The 21,690-nt window shown below is 40.6% G+C and overlaps 2 protein-coding genes across 3 annotated transcripts in view; one reads left to right on the forward strand and one right to left on the reverse strand.

The window, feature by feature from the left end:
• The window catches only part of kcnj5 (potassium inwardly rectifying channel subfamily J member 5), a 34,080-nt gene extending 33,852 nt beyond the window's left edge, over positions 1-228 (reverse strand). Inside the window, exon 1 of the mRNA XM_030067737.1 lies at positions 90-228. The gene's annotated coding sequence lies outside the window, so the exon portion shown is untranslated. The remainder of the gene's footprint in view (positions 1-89) is intronic.
• A 14,528-nt stretch (positions 229-14,756) lies between these two features.
• kcnj1a.1 (potassium inwardly rectifying channel subfamily J member 1a, tandem duplicate 1) lies at positions 14,757-18,103 on the forward strand. 2 transcript variants are annotated; one of them, XM_030066250.1, is made up of 2 exons: positions 14,757-14,881; positions 16,752-18,103. In XM_030066250.1, the coding sequence occupies exon 2, from the start codon at positions 16,770-16,772 to the stop codon at positions 17,889-17,891; it is 1,122 nt and encodes a 373-aa protein (XP_029922110.1). In that variant the 5' UTR covers positions 14,757-14,881; positions 16,752-16,769; the 3' UTR covers positions 17,892-18,103. The 2 variants fall into 2 exon arrangements, with proteins under 2 accessions (XP_029922110.1, XP_029922111.1); XM_030066251.1 differs by lacking the exon at positions 14,757-14,881 and adding an exon at positions 16,342-16,358.
• The last annotated feature ends 3,587 nt before the right edge of the window (positions 18,104-21,690 follow it).

Raw genomic sequence — 21,690 nt, forward strand, 5'->3', positions numbered from 1 at the left:
TTCTTTCTCCCCTCCTTCCCTCTCTCTCTCCCTCTACCTCTCTCTGTCTCTCCCTGTGTTTTTCTCCATCAGCAGAGCATGAGGCTTACCTTCAGGTCTCCGCAGGAGTAGCTGGCAGGCTCTCTTCGAGGCATCTCACAGCTGCTCTTTTCCACAGGACTCCACGCTCCTTTCCTGGTTTTGTTCAACGATAGCCTTACTGCCTCTTGCCTGTCACCCAGCTTCTTCTGCTCTCCACCGCTCTCTATCTACTCCTGTGTGAGAGGGGGGTCTGTTCATTTGTGCGAGAGAGTGAGAGAGAGGGAGAGAGAGAGAGAGAGAGAGAGAGAGAGAGAGAGAGAGAGAGAGAGAGGGAGAGAGCAAGAGAGGGAGAGAGAGAGCAAGAGAGAGAGAGATAGCATGTGAGTGTGTGCTCTCTCTCATATGAACACTACACCCCCCACTCTTCTCTCACTTCCACACAAAGCCTCAGACCTCTTGTCTCACCGGATTTGTCCTTTATATGTGTGTATTTGTGTGTGTGCGCGCGCGTGTGTGTGTGCATGCTTGTTTCCACCGAGCATCTCTGTGTGTGTATATCTCTGTGTACCACCACATGGCTCACCTCGCTCTGCAGGCAAAGGCAGAGAGGAATATGCTTAGAAGAGTCAAGTGCAGAGCAAAAAAGAGAGGGAGAGAGAGAGATGGGGAAGAGCGGCACAGTGTAATGAAATGCTTTAAAACTGCAGCTGAGGAGAAGAACCTAAGAGTTTAAAAGAAACACAAAGTGAGAACAGAGGAGAGGTTCAGGGAGAAATAGCGGGCAGAGAGAGCAAGGGTGAGAGACAGCGCAAGGGAGAGGTAAAGCAACAGATAGAAAGGTAGCGAAGGAGAGAACAGGAGAGATAACAAGACAAGACAGAGGGAAGCCTGTCCTAAAAAAGGAGAAAATGAGGGGGAGAGAAAGGTCTTAACCCAGTGTTACTTCAGAGTAAACTCATTAGAGAATTCAGGAAGATAAAAGATGGAGCCCACAAATTAGGGCTCGAGTCACTCTCACCGTATTCATAATGTAAATTGAAGCTGCACTTCACACAATACAGCTTTCAAAATTTAATTTTTGTCTTGGAAAAAAATCTGTTTTTTGAATGAACTGAAAAGTTGAACTGTCCCCATCCTGGACACACACCCACACGCTGCAATCTTCCTCCAAGGCTTATGCATTTATTTCCAATGATGCTGAGCACTGCGTTCAAACAGCCATATAAATTTATATACCTCGTGAGAGGGATGCAGTCTGTGGGCTCATATTTTGAATTCAACCCAGCCACTGCTATGGTGTGTTGGGAATTGTATCTTTTCATATGTCAGTAATGGTGAGGGAGAGAATACGACAGATAAGAGAGAAAAGCTGGAGTTTGAGACTTTAAACATAACATATAGTCATGTAGAATATAGCATTAGTACATCATTATCAGAAGAGAAATTATAGAGAGACACGAACACAGGGGAGAGAGAGAGAGAGAGAGAGAGAGAGAGAGAGAGAGAGAGAGGGAGGGAGACAGATGGAGATGGAGATAAGTGGGGGAGGAGCACGGGAAGTAGGAGAGAGGAGAGGGAGCAAGCCGAGCAGGGACACGACTGTGACGTTGCTGCAGCCTATGAGATGTCTTCATGTGTTTCCTGCATCGAGTTGGGGACGTGATTTATGACTCTGCAGCCCGCTTTGTTACAGCATGAGCCCCCCCACTGAGGCACAAGGGCAGAGCGAGATGCCTGCGAGATACTTCTGCTTCTCTCGGCCTCAGCCAGCAAGGGAGCCAATGACAGTGGATTATGAAACATCAAGGAGTCGGGCTGCAGTAATGAGGAGCTTGGGACTTAACTCGGGGTAGAAGTTGGGGGCTTATACTCAGCCTGACTCCCAAGATAATAGAGCTGGTCTCATCAGTGGCTGAAATGTCCTGGTGATCTAACATGTAAGGATTCTTGCCCTCCACTGGCGTTCCTGCTTGGATGCTTTGTGATCATGGCGCTTGCCTGTGGATTGGCCCCCCGTGGCTCTCAGTGGTTCAGATCTGGGGTATGTGTAATCATTTCCCCTCCTGAGGTTACATAGTTATTGATCAAAGCCAAGCTCCCCTCCACCTTATTGCCCTTGCTCTTTGTCTTGTGGAGAAATCCATTCATTTTACTCTTCTGTCTCGCATTAATAAAGCTGCTTGACACATACATTATTAGTTTTGTGCTCGGAGGACAGTGTAAACTCGTTAACGCAATGTCAAGAGATATGCTGAAGACAAAATTACCCGGCTTGTCACTGCTCCTTTAACTCCGTAAACTCTGATTTTTCCTTAAATTATCCCTTAAGTAAAGTTAAAAAGTTTTTCATTTATTTTTTTTTTCCATATTCTGCAACAATGTCACATATCTAAGAAATGGCACATGTTCAGTAAATGATGACTGCTGCAGAGGCAAAGAAGCTGTGGATTCCACCACAAGGGTCATTACTTTTATGATAAAAGACCAGTTTGGAGTGGTTTTATCCTACCTATTAGATGACTTTACTTTACAAAAGAAGTCAATAAATTGATATAAATTTATAGGATTTCCCAATGAAAAAATAGGATATTACATCAATTTGTAGATCTGTATCTATACAACTGTCAGCATAATGGCAAAGAAATTACAATAAAAGTTTTTTCAAGGGTGGGCAGTGTTGATGAAAGGCAGCTAGCAGAACAGTAGCCAACTGCAGACACTGCACCCAATTCTGGCCAAACAGTCACTCTTGCAACTTTCGGTCATTTTTGTAATTTATACAGTATACAGAGACAAGAAAGGCACGGGAGAGAGAGAGAAAGAGGGGATGACACGGAGCAAATGGCCTGAGCTCAGATTCGAACCCAGGACACTGAGGTGAGGTTTCAGCCTTAGCAAGTGGTACGTGCTCTATCTGGGGAGCCACCGGGGCGCCCCACAGTTAGTAATGTTCAGGTTATACATCTTTAAGCAGATAAAGTTCCTGCTTCAGGTAGGAAAAAAGCGGCCAATGATTCCAGCGATTCCAGTTTGGGCGACAGCTATTTCATTTCGCCTGACCTCCAGACAGTCTATAACATTGCTATCTTAACTGCCTAGTGAAAAGCTCAAGCTATGCACGTCCTTAAGCAGACATTGACATTGTGAAGTTACAGAAAGGGTTCATCTCAGCGCCGACATGACCTAAACCAAACCCAAACCCAACCCCAACCCCAACCCCAAACCAAATGTCCAGAATTGGATACAGAATTTGCATGTGGAAATTACCGTATTGATCTGAATATAAGACGACCCTGATTTTAAGACGACCCCTCTTTTTTAAGACCTTTTTTTGGAAATATACTTTTTATATGGACATTCTGCCACACCAGCCCATGCTAGCTTTAAACTCAGTGCGGGGTATATTGAGCTCTGTGGCAACTTCAGGTGCTTTTTGCTGCATCACAGCCGTTGTAACGGGCCGTCCTACACTACGTTTCTCATTCACAAAATGGCACACCCTCCTGTCAATCTCGTCGAATCGACCAGTTTTTGGACCACGAAAAGCCCTTCTCTGGCTGTGGGCATTTTTTAGCTCTTCTTTCTGAGACCGCCACCGCCTCACATTGCACTCAGGGCCAGGGTTAAGGGATGTTTATTTACCTTGACAGTTTCGGAGGTAACTTCAGAAAGCGTCCAACTGACAGCCGGAGCGGCATGTCAGCTGACTGCTACATTCAACCGGGTGGCGGTGCAACCGGCCGGCCCACCTGATACCGGCCGGTGCCTTGGTCGGCACCGCGCCAACCCGGTCAGGTCTGCCAGATCTGACAGGTGCACGGCGCACACAGACTGCCATATACCTTTCATCATAAGTCAACTTTTGTTTATACGCGGTTGCAGCAGCACCATGGACAGCGACACAGGCAACATGGTTGATTATTGTTTGCGCAACGCGGCCATTCGCCGGTAATCGCGCTGCACATTAAACGATTTTGCGGAGGCAGGAGGAAAGTTGCATGATTTACGTTGAATCCACGTTCGCGCGCTGCGTGCGTGACCTTGCATGTGCTCGTGCATGTACGCCCGTACCGTGCTGGAGCACACCCTTTCCAACCGTGCCAGAGCGGGCCAAGTGTGCTGTATTCAAGCACGGAACATATGCAAGTACAATACATGTGTATTTGCTTAGACCCCCAATATTAGACGAGGGCGTTTTTTCAGGGCATTTTCAATGGAAAAAATATCGTCTTATATTCAGATCAATACGGTACATGCACCATCGTCAGTTTTAGGCTTCTGGGAGAAAAACAGAGGTAAAAGCTAGGTAGCATTTAAAAACACACAGCTGTAGCTTGGCAAAACTATGACAACTTTGAATAAAAATGGCAACAAATCAAATTAATAAGGCTAACTGTAATGTATTTTTGTGTTATTTCCTGCTTAGATGTCTGGAATAGGATAAAGCATAGATATCTAGGAGACAAACTCACCTGCTGCCGTCACCCAGACTGGAGCAATCTTGTGCCATTTTCCCTGTCTGCTGTATTTGGAGTCCAGTGGTTTAGTTAAAGGACGTCATGAGGTCTTTTTGACACTGAGTGTTGCCGGTCAGCTACTAAACTGACTTCTTTTTCTATATGTAGCTAGCTGGCTAACATTAGCCTACAACACACAGCTGCAAGGCCTCATGAAGCACATTAATTTGGAAAGCGACTAGCCTATTCAACACAGTAGTGTAGTAAAGATTCTATGGCTATGTGCTGATTGCACCACTTCACTAGGCCTCATTATGCTTATATTAAGTGAAACATTCAGACCAAAGGCACCAGTGTTTCATGGCTGCAGCATCACTCAAGTTAGAAAATATCTAGATGTCTTGTGCACCATTTTGTTTCCCTGTAATTCAGCAGGATGTACTTGGTACCTTGGGATCTGCACTAGAGTTTAAATTGAATTTCTGTGGGTTTGAACAAAGTTCCGCTGCATAACATTTATTTGTATAGATGAACCCATGAATGGGACTGGCAGAGTTGACTGTTAACAGGTTAATCACTAGAATCACCAAACAGGGATTTGTGCGACTATAAATGGTGAACTGCATAACAGTGAGGCCTTTTATAAATTATGAAGTGCCATTTATGTTCCAAGCCTAAGTTAATATTCATTAATGCAGGCATTTCCATATGAATTACATGGTGCAACATTTATATTCACTATGGATTTGAGCTATTCTGGTATTCTTCCTACGCCAGATTGAAAAATAAATATGCATTATATGTGCCATATGTATACCATGGCTTGAATCTATACAAACAGTAGATACAGCAGTGGTTGTAAAAAGGGAAATATGTGATGTAAATAATTTATTTTCTCATTCTGCTGAAATAGATCACTGGGGATGGCAACAGCCTATCGGTGTAGTTAACTGTGGACTGACGCACAGGGCTTCAGTCCAAACCAGCAGCATCCTCATGTGTACGCAGCAGGCCACAGCTGATACTGCAGGTGAAGCCAAAAGTGATCAGGGAAGATCCTGAAAGAAATGATCCTTTCAATAGCCATAACCAACAAGGAGCAAGGAGGAACTAATTGAACTGAATGTGAGGTGTCATTTTTCTTAATCCCCTCTGGCTCCCTTGCCTACCGTATTCTCTTTCATCCAATCAAACCCCCCGACAACACACACACACACACACACACCTCTTCCTCTTTAGCTCCATCCCTATTTGTTTTCACTCAGCCTCATCCCAAGCTGCATTAGGTCTGATTGATCCTCTTGTCAGGGCTTATGACACCTCAATGAACTGAGATGTCATTGGCAGGCAGGAACAAGAAGGAACAGACATGGAAACTGGAGGCTGCCAAGGACATCTACAATAAATGCATCACTTATAAGGGTTTAAGAGAATGCAAGAAATGCATCACTATAAAGACATAAAGATCGGCAGCGGGCTGGGAATGGGGGGTGGTAGTGGAAGTCTGCTTTAAAAAAAAAAAAAAAAAAAGTATAAATATGTCAGTTTTGTCCACTTGGTGAACGGTTTAGCAATTGCTGCTCTTAAGGTGTGGTACTCTGTGTTAATATCTAAAATATTTAACTGCTCTACCAAGTGACTGTTTTGAATTTAGTACCGAGCAAAGAGCATGAAGAACCGTTGAATGCATGAGGAAGCAAGGTGTGTTTGCAATGGAAAAGTTGTAAATTATTTAGCAATCTCTGCCTGAGCTAGTGGATACAGATTCATCTATAAATTCAACAACATATTCATCATCTTTAGCGTACTGGTGAGATGCATGATGATTTAAGTGAAAAGAAGAAGAACACAAGACTTGCTATGTTTTGCGTCACCCAAGTGGAATCCTTAACTGTTTATATAAGCAGTAAGATTTAAAAGGAGGCTCACTTTAGGGAATGAGAACATCTATTAGAATCTAAATTATGAATTATGTGAGTGTGACGATTTACTGTACAGCACTGTGCTTGTTATATGTGAATACATAATTAATTTGGGACTACGAAAGCTACTGTACCATGTTTTTATCTAATGTTCAGAACACTGGGGTATCCTCAGTGGCAGTCTTAAAATAAAATTGTTCTGCACAAGCAGTACAATTGAAATGAAGCTCGTATTCCATGAACTCAGCGCTTTCTTGGACAGTGAAATAACTGTGACAATGCATCAAGTGTCTGAACCTTATCTACAAAACATGAGCTTAATTGTTTTTGTTTGTTTGTTTGTTTTGTTTGTTTGTTTTTTGTTTTTAACATTTCAACAAAATAGTCAAGCATAAATTCCCAGAGTTTAGGTTTTGCAAAAAAAAAACATTCAAAGGAATTCTCTGTTTTACTGAATTACCACAAAGCAGTGACACTTCAGTGCAAAGATCCTTTTGGAAAAAAAACAGCGCAGTGCATCTGCATATTGTATAATACCCCAGTTAGACACAGATGTGATCAAGTTACATCAAATCTTAGAGTCGATTTTCTGAAAAAGTAAGTTAATCTGTAAAATTAGTATATGAACTGCATTTTAAGTGAATTAAAGTGATGCTGATTGGGGGAGGATGGTACAGTCCAGACACAGTGACACCATGTGGAGGAAATAAGTATTGCAGTGAATAATTGCTCAGTTACATTGATGGCAACTCTGTCCTTGTAAGGAGTGCAGTGGGTTGGATCTTGCAGCTTTTCTTTTTCTTTTTTCTTTTTTTTTTTTTTTTTTAAATCTAGGGGGTATCCTTAAATCTTAGCTGCTACCAAATGAAAACTCTAATATGCTGTAATATAAGCCATCCTCAGACATTGACAGCCTTTGAGATTGTGATTGTGTCTCTCAGTTGGTCCCTCTGTGGGAGTTGGCATGTAGCCTGTGGCTGATTCGTATATGAGCGCTGGCCAAAACCAGCCCACCTTCTAAGCATTTTTCATAAATTCTGAGGAAAAAAATAATTGTGTACAGTAGTAAGTGTCTCGAGGCTAGAGGAAGAGCTGGCAAGCCAAACTTTTTGAACTGTCAAACAGTGAATGATACAGAGTAGTTTTACCTTTAGTTTCCTTTCATCTTCCTTCAAATCAGTCAGGGTCTGATTTAAACCAACTGTGGTGAATTAATTTGGAAAATTTTATTGATTGTCTTAATGTATGAGTATGTCATCTCTTGGACAAAGTCCAGCTGGATAGTTATCAGCCCTTCACCTTGCGATTTTACTGTGGTCACATTTTGTAGTGTAGACTCACGGGAAATCTTGTACAAGGTTTAGAGGTCTTGATATGCCATGGAAAAATAGCATATGGCACTAGGATCAATTCTGATTGATTTTACATTTTGAGCAGTCCTCCACAGTTGTCATATCACCTTGAGGGAGAGAACAGACCATGTAGTATGAATATGAGATATCTATTGAGAGTTGCAAAGTCCGGAGTAGGGCCAAATTCTTTCTGACACTCCAAATATCACCAGAATGTGATAAATATCCCGTCCAATTTAATTCTATTTAAGTAATAATTTTGAGCAAATAACCAACAGAATGGTGAAATAGTGGAGAAACCAGTGCCTATCTAGGAAAATTCTAAATAATAAAAGCTCACTGCATTTTTTGCCCATAGCCCAGAGACCAGTTCCCGCCCCCCATGGTCCATGTTACACTTCAGCCCTAGGCCACCCATGTCAAAATGGGTCTGACTTAGAAAAACCTCTTCCTCGAACAGCTGTGTTTAAAAATACAGTCAGTTGGGAACTGCTGTCAGGTCTAGCTCTTACTTACTAAGAGGGGAAATGTTAGAAAATCTTGCGAGCAGCCCTGCAGGCAGGACTCTGAGATCTCTGGTACCTACTATACCACTCCTAAGAAATTCATGGGAAGGGCTTAGGTTGCAAGTTTAGAGACATCGCTGTACTGAAAATGTAATCTGCAAGGAACACCCTTTCAGGCTGTGATTATAGGAACCTCTGCAAACCACAGATTAGCCTTTGTAAAAAAAAAAAAAAAAAAAAAAAAAAAGAGCCTGTTCTTGGACACTCACTAACGTTTGCAATTCATGCCTCGCCCTGAAAAATCAGTTCCTCCACAGCTGACAGGCGCAAATCATTGCTATGTCTGATTTTGTGCAGATTTTGTATGACTCTCACAAACATACAAACAAAAACATACTGCACTGATAAGAAAACACATTCAAACTGACCCAAAAGAGGTAAATCCATTACAATTCAGCTATCTTTTGCTGTATTAGTTTACTTGTGAGGGTGTCCCTTTAATAGGATTTTATTTGTTTTGGGGAAAAAAAGACAATGAAGTGGCCACAAAAACAATGAAGTGGCTATAAAAGAGGTGTAAAGAGCTGTGTGTCTGCACAGAATGGGATATAATAATTGTGTGGCTGACGTGTCACAACTGAAGATAGGTTTTAATTCCTCTAAGGGAACAACATAAAAGGCTTGCAAGGCCTCAACTCAGTGTTCCCCCACAAATACTGTCATCTGGTGCCACGTTACATCTTCTAAAATTGAATTCACACTCATACCACAGAGCCTGTCCACGCGGAGTGGTGGGGTGAGAAAGAGAGGCAGGAAAGATCGCTGCTTCCAAGCTTTTGAGAGGGGCTTAGATTTAATTTGAGTCTTTCCCTTCCAAGTAATTACTTTCTACAAGCTGGGCGGCTGCTTAATCATGCTGAAGCCCTTTGAAAGTGGTCGTGTCACAGGAGGACAGGATCGTGGTAATATGACCTGACCTGACTGAATTTTGAGTGGACAAAATGGTACAACATACCTGATTTCCATATGACCCTGAGAGCTTCAAAATTTGAACTGATTGACCCAAACAGGGTTAGTGAAGGGCAGCTCCCTAAATGGCCATCCAATCAGTTTACCCACCTTTTCAATTTAAAATGTCATTATTGTTTAAATTCATGACATACATTATATTAAGTGGTATCAGACAGATGTACAATACATGCAAACTGTGATTTATTCAAGGAAATAGAATGGCAATCAGTTATTTTTGTTTATACTAGAAGTCTCATAGAGATCACCAGCTTGAGTTCATCCAGCTTAATATTTGTCACTTCATTACTAAACACAGCCATGGGACACAGAGCATGACATCCTAGGATTAAATAAGCATAATAGGCAAATAAACAAATTGCATTGCCCTACAGGCCAACATAACACATCTAACTCAACTGTAAATGTTTGTGCTATGGTATTCATCTTACAGTTCATTACATGTGTACTGTTCATCGCAAACATGTGTTTATGAAGCTAAAAGAGGTAATTTGTTACAGAAAGCCGGGGCGGTTGTGTAATTATGGCACAGTAAATACACACCTAATTCCTTTGAAATTGGTGTTAATGGAGTACAACAATGAGCCGACCAGCTACTCGTGTGTTTGACTTGGGCTGGAAAATCCCTGCAAACCCTGTTGACCTGGTTGTAAGTCCTCATTCAAGTCTGACAGCTGAGGTCTTTCTCCATAGGCTACTATTGATATGCACATGCGCCTGCACTCAAACACTTCTATACTGAATGCACAGAGCCTATGAGCATTACAATCACAAAAGCTTCAGTCTTTCTGCAAGTCTCAATCTATAAATTTCTCAGACAATATGGACTTGCACTAATGCCTTCTGACAATACAGCAGTAAAGTGCAAAGGAGCTATTTGAGAAAGCGTTTGCTTCTGGTGTTAGTATTATCACAAGTGGCAAATGCTTTACAAGCACATTGCACAGCTTGGGTTTGGAATGCTTGGCATTTAGCAGTTTGCCATTTTTACCCAAGGGAGGTACAGATGGATATAGAATATGAATGCTCGGTGACATGATGACCCAGCAAAATGGCTGCCATCAGTGTATGAACTGCCTGCACCCTCTCACCACCACTTCCCCCAAACATAGACCTATTCATTTCAAGCCAGGCAGATCATACAATATGAACAGTACGCTCAGTGTTAAAACTATGCGAGTGATGAAAAAACACTTCTGAGTCACGAGTGGAAAGGAAAACGGCTTTTATTTCTGCTCACAGCAAAATTAATTAAAAGCCTTTAGCCTGGCACTCGAGGCTACATTTCACAATTAATTCTGACTCGTGAAGTTTAATGGATTTTGTTCTGCTGAGTGTCATACTCTTTGAGTTGGAAAAAAGAACAAGAGAAAATGAAAGAAATGAAAAAAAAAAAAACAGCTAGCACTATCCATCCATAAGGTAATTCTGAATGACAGAAATTAATAGGCTCAACCAAAACAAACTACATTATGAACCTGCAAGGCGGCATAAGCAACCAACACATTTCTTGAAGCCTCCAGAAGAAAAGCCACATTCTTGGAAGCATTGTCTTTCAGGAGCAACTATTCACAGATAATTTAAATACTTGGTTAATGACACCCAAGAAAATTTGGTCGGTATAAATAGATCAGTAGTAATTAGGTGCGGGTGAGGGTAAATGGGTAAACTATATTTTTAAAAAATTGCACTCAACACATTCCTGTGATTCATTGTTGTTTTGAGATGTGATTCCTCATAAATACATTCTTAAATGACCCTGAAGTGATCAAGGAACAGCAGCTACAGTCTGTCATTTGGTGGCTATGTCTCTGGGGGAAAAGACACTTTTTGAGAAAACAGCAGTCAAATACTTGTTGAGTCCCTCCTTCAATCACATGCCGCTTGGAGTTGCTTTTATTTATGTATTTATTTTTATTGCCCCTAACTTCTACGTTATGTCAGCACTGTTACAGACATTAACATCATAATCTGAAAGTGATTTCAAAGCATGCTGAACAAAGTTTTCACATTTATTTTTAAATAAATACGACTTATCCATTGCTCTGCTCTACTAGTTTAGAAAACCATTAAATATAACTTAAAATTTTTGGACTGTTCCTATTCTAATATTCACATTATATTGTGCATCATCTGGTATTATATCATTGAGATATCAACAGTTACCATGGATATCACATATGACAACAGTGACAGGACTGGCAGGACTTAGTCTTAAAACAGGATTTTATTATATTTTCCTAGAATCTTGGGACTCAAGAAATTAACAGGAAGGAAAATATGTTACGACAGCTGATACGAATGAGCTTTGAAAAATATAACAAAACATTCAGCTCAGAAAATGTGTTGAATGCATTTCAGACCCTTAGTGAGCATGACTCAAAACATAAGCCTCTTAAAACACGCTCAAGGTTCAGTTGTTGAAATTTCAAACATCTGCTGACTTCAAAACGGACTTGATCATCTCCGGCTTTGATTGCACAGCCTAACTAATCAGCAGACCTAAAATCATATTCCCCTGTGCTGCTGACGAACTTAACATTTTTTGTGACATAATTGTAATTTAGAAGTGATTTTCAGTGTTTTAATCAGCATATCAGCTCCGTTATTATGCAGATGAACCCTGTGACTTCGCTGAATTTAACTATATATGCACTGTATCATCTGAAATCACCAAGAGTCAACAGTTTAAAACAACTTCGTATAAAATGATGCAATGTTGTCAAAATCATGTAACTTGGGTAATTCACTAGGATTTCCCCACAGTAACGGGGTTGACAGCTGCCTGTGGTGTGCAAACATATTTGCTCACACGGACCATTATTTATACATTCATCTTGGTAAACAATATTACACACGATAAACAATGAAGATGCCATAATATCAGGATTTTAACCTGTTTGCTGATTTTATTAGCTTTATCTTGTGTGACAATGTGAAGGAACAGTGAGGAACTTGCTGTGGGTTAGTTTCAATCAAATAATGGGATTATAATAAATAAAACACACCCAAAAGTAAAACCAGGTGTGCTTTGTCAATGGGAATATGTATAGAAACAAATGAGATAATATTTTGAACAGTCCCCACGACCCTAGTGAGGATAAGTGGTTTAGAAGATGAATGAATGAATGAATTTTGAACAGTTTTAATTAGAAGATGTCAGAGGAATATCAAAGGCAGTAAATCTGTAGAATGAAATTTTTGGCTCAATAAATATGTATTGAGATGTATTACATTCTCTGATGTTAATTGTTTCTCTTTTTTCCCCCATAAACAACAACATGTAAAATCATGAGTACAAACATGTCATGTGAAAATCTCTTGTCTTGCTTCTACTTGAGCTCTGAATCAGGCCTATTGTACTTGTCACCTTTTTAAATGGAGGTGAGCAGGTAATGCTGCAGCCAACCTTTTGGCCCTCAAGTTGATTGACTGAAACTGATATAGAAACCACCATTGTTTTTTTGAGTACTCAAACTGATGTGGAGAGAAACTGCCATTGTTTACTATCAACAGGAGACATCTACTTATCAAAGGCTCTTAATTGGTGATCCCTCAATCAAGTATGTCTAATCAAAGACGACTCAGAGTGATGATCTTATGTTTTCTCTAATCAGTTCAATACGTGCAAAAATAAACAGGAACGTCGGTTTGCATGCCTCAGCATGAGCCTGCCATGAGATATAATTGATACTCTTCTCACACACACACATGCACGCACATACACACATACACAGATTCATATAACAATACATGTAACAGTGTATACAATAGTAAATCTCAGTGTCCCGTAATCTTTAGTCAAATCAGTCACAAAAAACGTCACTAGTGGGGTGTCTCTCTTTCAAGAGAAGGCGCCATGCCACCTTTTTAATCATAAAGACACAGGCTGAAAATTAAATTATTTCTAATATATCACTCTGAAAGAAAGAATGAAAAAAGTTTCCAGACCAAAGCTGAACATTCTCATTATTTAACTTGTCTGCATCAGCCTGACTGGGAATTTAAATTGTATTATTTCAGTCATAATTATTTGGCCGTTCAAGTTATTGCTTAGCATCACATTGAGACTAATCAGTCTCACAGCATTCTGTTTTGTGTTGTTGAACCAGGAAATTACGATCCCTCAACAGCCGAACAATCAGCGCCTTCACTGGCTATTCATTGACCTATTGTCTAAAATAAGAGGCCTACAAGGCAGCTAGTTGATTAAACAAACAAACAAATCACCTTGTAAGAAGCCTACTAAAAGCCTACTTAGCTGGTATTCCAAAAGCAAGCAAGCCTAATCTTGTTGTGTGTCAACAAAAAAATATCATGCTAATCTATAGAATACACACTCTTGAAACGCTGGTGAATGTACGTTAATACTACAAACCCTGTCCATCACTTCTGCTGGAAACAATGGAGGTGAAAAATGACTCCAGCTACAACTCACAACTTTTCTCCCTCAAAGCATTCAGAACATTTCTTGCACGCCCCATGAATGGGGCTGATTTTTGCCCTACCCAGGAGAGCTATCTGTTTGGATCTAGGCCATGTTCTTTTTCATCCAGTCTGCCTCTGTTCTCTCACTCCATCACCTATTTATGTTCCATGGTCCCCATATTTCATCACAACATAGTCCCATAGTTGTTGTGAAAAAGTAGAGGTGGTTGTTGCTGGGAGAAAGTGTGCTGTGCGTGAGGTGTGAAGCCCTGACGGTTCATTGTTAGCGAGTGTCCAGCACATTTTTTTAAGGAGACAGTTTGTAGAGAAGCAGAGGCAGACAGTGCATTAACAAACTTCAGTCATATGTACATTCATACATATTCCAGGGCAACACATGGGTATTGTAAGATGTAATGTCAAGTAAGAAGTTGCTCTGCAAGTGTTGCACCCTGTTCCAGAATATTCTAATTATCCTTGCAACTCACACTGTCACCGATGTAGGCACATCTCTTTCGCATACAGCTTGCTACTGTACTTGCTAAAAACTGGAGAGGATCCAAACACTTTATTTCCCCACAACAACAGCCATTAAAGGTGCACGTGTGTGCATGTCTACAGTAAACAATGCCTCATGGTCTGGTTTTGATCCGGATACAGGGCTGTAATTAGAGATCACATTTTACTGTTACATTTATTTAGCTGACCCTCGTATCAGTGACTTACAGTGAGATCAACAGTAGAATTAGCTTAAACTCCTGTATCAGGCACCGCTAACAACCTGCAGTAAAGCCAGAGCAGCTCTCAGACTGGTGCACTGGGAGTGTGGCAGATAGAGGTCAGCTTGGCCCTTGGTGCCAGGCTTCTGTGGGGTAAACACAACTCAGTGGAGCCAGGGTGGGGTGGGGGCCGAGGAGGGTGAGGGTGTGCTTCATGTCTCTGTGGGCGTAAACATCACCTGAATGATTCCGGCACTCTAAGACAGGACAGTATAAATGCACTCAGGTGTTGGTGTGCACGCATAAAAGAACTGCTGCAGCCCAAGGGGACACACCTAAACTGTCCCTCCTGTCAACCGCAGAGACACAGAAGAGTGGTCAAGCTTGCATTTGCCATTCATCAGCTTTTGGATTTGCCGCATACAGCTTGCGCTCCATTTCGCAGAGGTGAGTTTTGAGGGGATATTCGCTGTAAGCCGTACCTGAATATCAGACAGGACGGATAAAATGATCAGTCAGCACAGCCTACACAGCTGTCAGTGTTGTCATCATTTATTTTCACATGTACTGCATATGCAAGATTATGGTGAGGATGTTTTCATTTTTTGTGTGTTTCAAGTGAAGATACAGTTCATTTCATAGGCGAATGCCACAGTTATTGTTTTCAAAACATTATGAATTCAGTTGCTTCTCAGCCTGCAATGAGACTGCAAATATTTGATCAATCTGATTGCTTCCCAAGATTTTTATATTAAAGTGTAAAGCTTGTTTGTTTGTTATTAAAAAAAAGCTAGGCTAAATTGCAAATTGCTAGATTCCTACTGTAGTAAGAAACTGTGCAGCAGTCACTTTGTTAATGCAAATATTCGTACCAGGTTTCAATTTTGGGCTGACATTAAAATGTGTCTATAATGTTTGCTACTTTTAAAGGAATCACAAAGCTAAATATAGAGAAGCGCAAGTCACAAGTTCCTGGATATGTCAAACACAGTGCTGATCAGACTTAGTTTAATGAGAACTAATGCAATGCAATAAGTGGGAAAATTTGTCATGCAAACCATTAAAGTGAGCCAGTACCTAAAATTATTTCAGTACTCTATATCACATTACAGTATGAAAACATGTTGGCTTAATAACTGGGTGTGGAAACACCAGGTTTAGATCAAAAGCAACAGAAGGTTGTAAACAAGCTACACAGTGTGATTATCGGATTTCTTTTGGCAAAAATACAGGATGTAAGGTCTGAGAGCTGAAAAGCCAAACATAAGCTCATGGCACTGGTCGTTTTGTACTCCTTAACACTCACTAACAAGCACACAAGATCCATATAGGTAGCTTGCATGGCCTGGCAAGAACAGAGACCATATTTATTTGGAAACCTCTGTGCCCAGTACCATCAGTTACCATCCATCAAGACTATTTTTGTCTGTGAGTAGCTATGGGTTCTTGGTCAGGTTTCTCCAAATTATTTTAAAACCACGTAAAGTTTTTGCGTATTGAAAGCTAACAAACAAGGATGACTCTCATGCAAAGACACTTTTGGGCAGCCAGACTTCCAAATTGTTTAGCTTATTTGAGCAGCATGAATGTTACGGTTCAGCAGCGACTTTTGTTCCACAGTAATTTCAGGTCTTTACTACAGCGCGGTATGCATTGAGGATTATAGACTTTTACTGAGGATTAAAGTTGCAGCGGGACAAAGCAGCTTGGAACAAGTGAAAAGGTTCATAACTACAGTCTCCACAGTGAGACTTGTGTTTCAGTTAAATCTGTAACCATGGGAACAGAGCTAAAGCATTTGAAGTCTAATTATTAGGTAAGAGGTAGAATCGTTTGTTTTGGTAAATATTGTAATTTCTGTTATTGTACTGACTTGTGAGGCTTTAGGATTGTGAAAAGATGACATTTTCCGCAAGCAGTTTTGGTAAGGCGGTTTTCTCTTGGCATGTGTTGTTTTGTTCCATCCAATTAAAAACAGCTACTAGCTTCTGGGATTTTTCTAAAGTCGTTTAAAAAGACTGCATGTATTTTCTTTTCAAAGTGCTCTCAGAAAGTGGGGATTATGGTTGTCTGCATGGTCACCAGTTTAGGAAAAGCAGCTATATGAACTGTATCTTCAGAAAATTATGAAAACACCGAAATTTGCCTTAAAATGGAAAATTGCTCTGCCATATCATTGGTCTGCCATGTCAACCCAGTGTATTTCCATTATTGTTCAAATTCTGTACAGTACTGATCTGTTAAAGGTTTACTGCTTTCTGGCCACTCATCGTTTGCCAAAGTATTTATAGATTGCTGTTGTTTTATTCTCTGACAGGTTATTGTCACAAAGAAAATGTTTGGATTCTTTCGGAAACGCATCCAAGACCGTCTGGCTGAGCGTAGAATTCGCAGGGCCAGACTGGTGGCCAAAGATGGTCGCTGCAACATTGAATATGGAAACGTGAAATACAGCAAGCATTTTGCCTTCCTGGCCGACTTCTGGACCACCTTTGTGGAGATCCGATGGCGTTTTGTCCTCTTCTTCTTCATTGCCTCCTTCACCCTCAGTTGGTTCATTTTTGGCCTGCTGTGGTACTGGATTGCCCGCAGTAATGGAGACCTGACATGGCAGAGCCCCCCTGAGGACCATACTCCATGTGTGGACAATGTTGTTGGACTCACCACTGCATTCCTCTACTCCCTGGAGACCCAGACGACTATCGGCTATGGTGGACGTGCAATCACCCCTCTCTGCCCAGGTGCTGTGGCCCTTATCATCATCCAATCCCTCATTGGAGCCATTATCAACTGTTTCATGTGTGGAGTCATCCTGTCCAAAATTTCCTTGCCAAAAAAGAGGGCCAAGACTATCACCTTCAGTGACATGGCTGTCATCTGCCCAAAAAACGGTGCCCTTTGCCTGTCAATCAGATTGGCCAACCTGCGCAAGACCCTGATGATAGGGAGCCAGATCTACGGCAAGCTGCTGAGGACAACAAACACGCCAGATGGGGAGACAATCATCATGGACCAAGTTAATATTGACTTCATGGTGGATGCTGGTAAGGACAACCTCTTCTTCGTGTGCCCTCTCACGCTGTACCATATAATTGACAAAAGCAGCCCGTTCTTCGAGATGGCGGTGGACACAATGCACAAGCAAGAATTTGAGCTGGTGGTGTTCCTGGATGGCACGGCCGAGTCCACCAGCTCCTCCTGCCAAGTCCGCACCTCCTTTATTCCCCAGGAGATCATGTGGGGCTACAACTTCCTACCTATCATCTCCAGAAGCAAAGAGGGCAAATACAGAGTAGACTTCTCAAACTTTTCCAAAGTAGTACCTGTGGCCACTGCACACTGTGCTTACTGTTTCCACAACATAAAGGGCCATCATCATCATTCCAGAGATGGATGTGACAATCAGAGCTTTGAGGTGATTGATATCCCAGATCACTCTAATATCACCAAGATGTGACTCTTGGCTGACTCCAGGTGAACATCAGATTACTGAGAATATCTGGCCTGCCTCTCCCAGATCTTTCTAGCATGAAAACCTCTAGAATCTAAAGGACAAAGCAGAGACTGGGGGCAGGTAGGGTGACATAATAGAAGCAGTGCTTTGTGAAGCATTTAAAAATGAAGTAAAGGAATTCTACTCATTTGTTTTTTTCCTTTGTATTCCACACAGATAAGACAGCCGCCTGTGGGTCAGATCACTTATTGTGATCTATTTGAAAAACCACACCTGCCACTGTCTGGTGACCAAAAAACCTGTTTTCAAAAGAGATTAGGTCATGCAGAATTGTGATGCTTCCCTAAAATGCAGGAATAGTGAAAGCTTTCAGGGTATATCCAAATGAATCCCCCCTACCTGTTGCTGTAAATGAAGAAGAGTGGTTTGGTTTGACCTTGCACATCAGTTTTACTTTAATGAAATAAAAGGATTATCATGTGGGTAAACCTAACAGTTACTTGAAGGACCAGTGTGGAATGTTATTGTAATGGATACAAAAGAGAGAGGAGTAGTTTTTCAGTAATTTGTGGTACTGTGCTGTACACAGAAAACTAACAAAGCTTGGGCTTAAACCATTATGTTATGTTTGTCTATTTAGAGACTGAGGCAATAACAAAGCTGGTCTTTTTAAAACAGCAAGTGATGAGGTTGCTGTCTTAAGACACTGTCAGGAAACATAGCTCTCAGTAAACACTTAAATTATGGCTGCATGCAGTGCTGTATATAATATTAACATCAATTATGTTTGTAAGTGTTTTTGTATTTGGTCTCAGGGAAAAAAAGCTGCTGAAATAAAAGCTATTTTTGCATTCAAAACAATTTCTGTGTGATATTATTCTCTGTCTAACCAAACCTGTGCAGAGTGTCATATAATGGCTGTGATCAAAAAGGTCAAAGAAACAAAATGACAGGTGCCAACCCCTATCACAGCCCTTCACCTACAAACAAAGTGAAGTTGTGACATCAAACAGTGATCCAAAAAACAACAAAGCACAATTGTTTGGATGATGAGAGCTATTGCTTACTGCCCATCATTTTGCTGCAGGTTCTAAACAAGAAACCACTTTGAGAGATAACACTTGTCACTTTCTTTTATGTAGAGGCTGTAACAAGTTTTGTGTTAGGCAGAACTGCAAACTGAGCTCTCTGAAGCATACAGAATGTGCACAATATGTGGAGTGTAATGTGTGTATGCATCCTGCTTGCATCCATCCACTGTTCCAGGTGATTAATCTAGCAAATAATTAAACATGTTTCAGCAGTTTGCCTTCTTCAGGGTGTCACTGAAATGAAGATTAATTATTATGCTAGTGAGAGGTGTCTATAGTTTGTGATGTCACATGGCCTATTCGGGTGGGCGTTTGATATGCAAAATGTGTGCAGAACCCAGGCGGCTATTTGCGGCCGCGATTTGCGATTAATTGGGGAAATACGGTAGCCTACATAGAAATCAGTAGCATACAAACACTGGATTCAATGTGATACAAAAAATGTCATTGCCATGACCCCCTGACAAAGACAAACTGTTGAAACATGTTGGTGGTATAACCTTAAATTAAAAAAAAAAAAAAAATGGCGCAGACTTCATGTATTTAATTATCGTTAGAGTGGTGGTTTGATTGCTTAATTAAATATAGCAAAGAATCCAAAGGATCAGGCTCCAACATTATGAAGACCACTGAATGTGAATCATGACTGAACACACCAAAAAAAGCTTGATGCATGCTATTCCAGCACATTTTGGAATGCAAACAAGTCTACGATCGTCCCTTGATGGTTATCCACTGTCTTTGTGACTCATACTTTCTTTGCGCCTACATGGTTGATGCAAACCATTATAAGACTTCAGAAGGTGTGGCTGTCATTTAACACATGCCATGCATGCACACCAGTTGTTAGAAACCAACACAAGTTATATGAGACTGTTTTTAGAGAGAATATTAAATGACACAAAGAATCACTGGCCTGTCTGCCAAGATTTGTGTGAAGACAAAGTGAAAAAACGATGACTCCTCCTACATATTGGCATACACAAGAACTACAGTGAGTGTGCTTACTGCAATAAACATTTGGGGTGTGTTGTGAAGCAGACAAAAGAGGTCAAAGCAAGGTTGGTATTCAAAAATGAACTTCCAAAAAATATTAGGTTTTGGGAAAAGGATGGCAGGTCGCCTGTTTGAATTCCCAGATGGGCTGGAAAACTCTGGGCAGCAGGAATGAATAACTGCTTTGAGAAAGGCATTTAACTCCTAATTGTTCCAGTAAAGTTGCTCAGTGGCCAACTGCAAAAGACTGTGATTTTACTGAGCAGCTCCCAAGATGTGAATGTGTTGAAGTGTATGAATTGTGTAGCAGGTTTTTGTTGAAAAGGAGTATTTATTCTGAGCAATTCCTCTATGACTAAAAGTTAAATGGTGGTAGGTAAAAATAAGCCTTCTCTGTCTGCTCGTCTCTTTATTCTGGGTAAAGAAAGAGACAATGTCCTACTCTTGCTTCTTCTTTTGTCTCCCTCTGGGTGTTTGCAACTAGGGAAATGTGGTTTGGGCGTGCAAGTTTGCAGAACTTTGGCAAAGCCCATTAAATCAGGTATCCACCATCTATCTATGACATTTCCCCTGGGGCCAGCTTTTGGCCTGTTGAACTGCCTTTTCTTTTTGCAATATCTGCAAAATAAGTACAGTTGTAACAGGAAAAAGTTCAGGTATTTGTGTGTTGTTCACAGTGAGCGTCATTTATAGTATGCTTTCTTAAGTCAGAAACTGAATCATAACAGTGGAAACATTAAGAGAGTATTGTCATTTTTGCACTGAATTGATCATTATGGTTAAAAAACAGTGTCAAAAAACCTGTAAACAGTAAAAGTGATCCAGTCATCACCCATCCATCCCCTCCACCATTGTTTTTCCAGTTGGATTGGATTATTGCTACATTAAATACATATTCTCTGAGCAGGATGTAAAATGTTTGCAACGGCTTGTCAGTCAGTGTGTGGATACATGGGATTATATTCCAATCATATTACAGGTTTTTTGTAGATGATCAAGACAAAGCACGCTAACTATAATGGATGTAAAAAATATAAAAAGTACCTTGCCTCTCCATGAAATATACTAACTGGGTGATTCAGGTGAAAGCTATGATTTTTGAACCATAAGCCAATCAAGACAAAGATTGTGCAAAACAAGGTGGAGCCAATATGGAATGATAATGGAAGTATTATGTACACTAAAGATCAACATCGGAGACACAGAAGAAAGGATTGCGTTTCCATACATTATAACATTCTGGTCAAGCCACAGGCAGGCAATCGAAGATAACTTAGAGGTAAAAACATTTATTTTGTCACATTTTCCTATACAAAAGTCCTTTTTCAAAAGGTATTCCTTCATACATTACAGGAATGACAATAATAATTATACACTGGTTAATTGTAAAATTATACATTTATATATTTATATATATTTGATATCCAAAATACATTGCATATAAGAAGTAGCACAGATCCCTTTTCAATGATAATGCTGTGAAAGATGGAAGTTGAGGGTACATATTTAGAATAATTTCTTTATGCTACAAATTACATGTTCCCTTTTTATTTTGTTTTTATTTAAAGCTGAGAAGCTGGTTGTGGATATTAAGATTGTTTGTATTGTTTTGCATGTTATTCCTGGGAAATTTTAAGGCACTTGAAAAGCTGCCAATTCCAGGGGCTATTTGGCATAAAAAGTAATTTTACAAAGGGAAATAACCCTAATCTTCA

The sequence above is a fragment of the Myripristis murdjan genome, chromosome 13 (genome assembly GCF_902150065.1).
Source record: "Myripristis murdjan chromosome 13, fMyrMur1.1, whole genome shotgun sequence".
Lineage (NCBI taxonomy): Eukaryota > Metazoa > Chordata > Actinopteri > Holocentriformes > Holocentridae > Myripristis > Myripristis murdjan.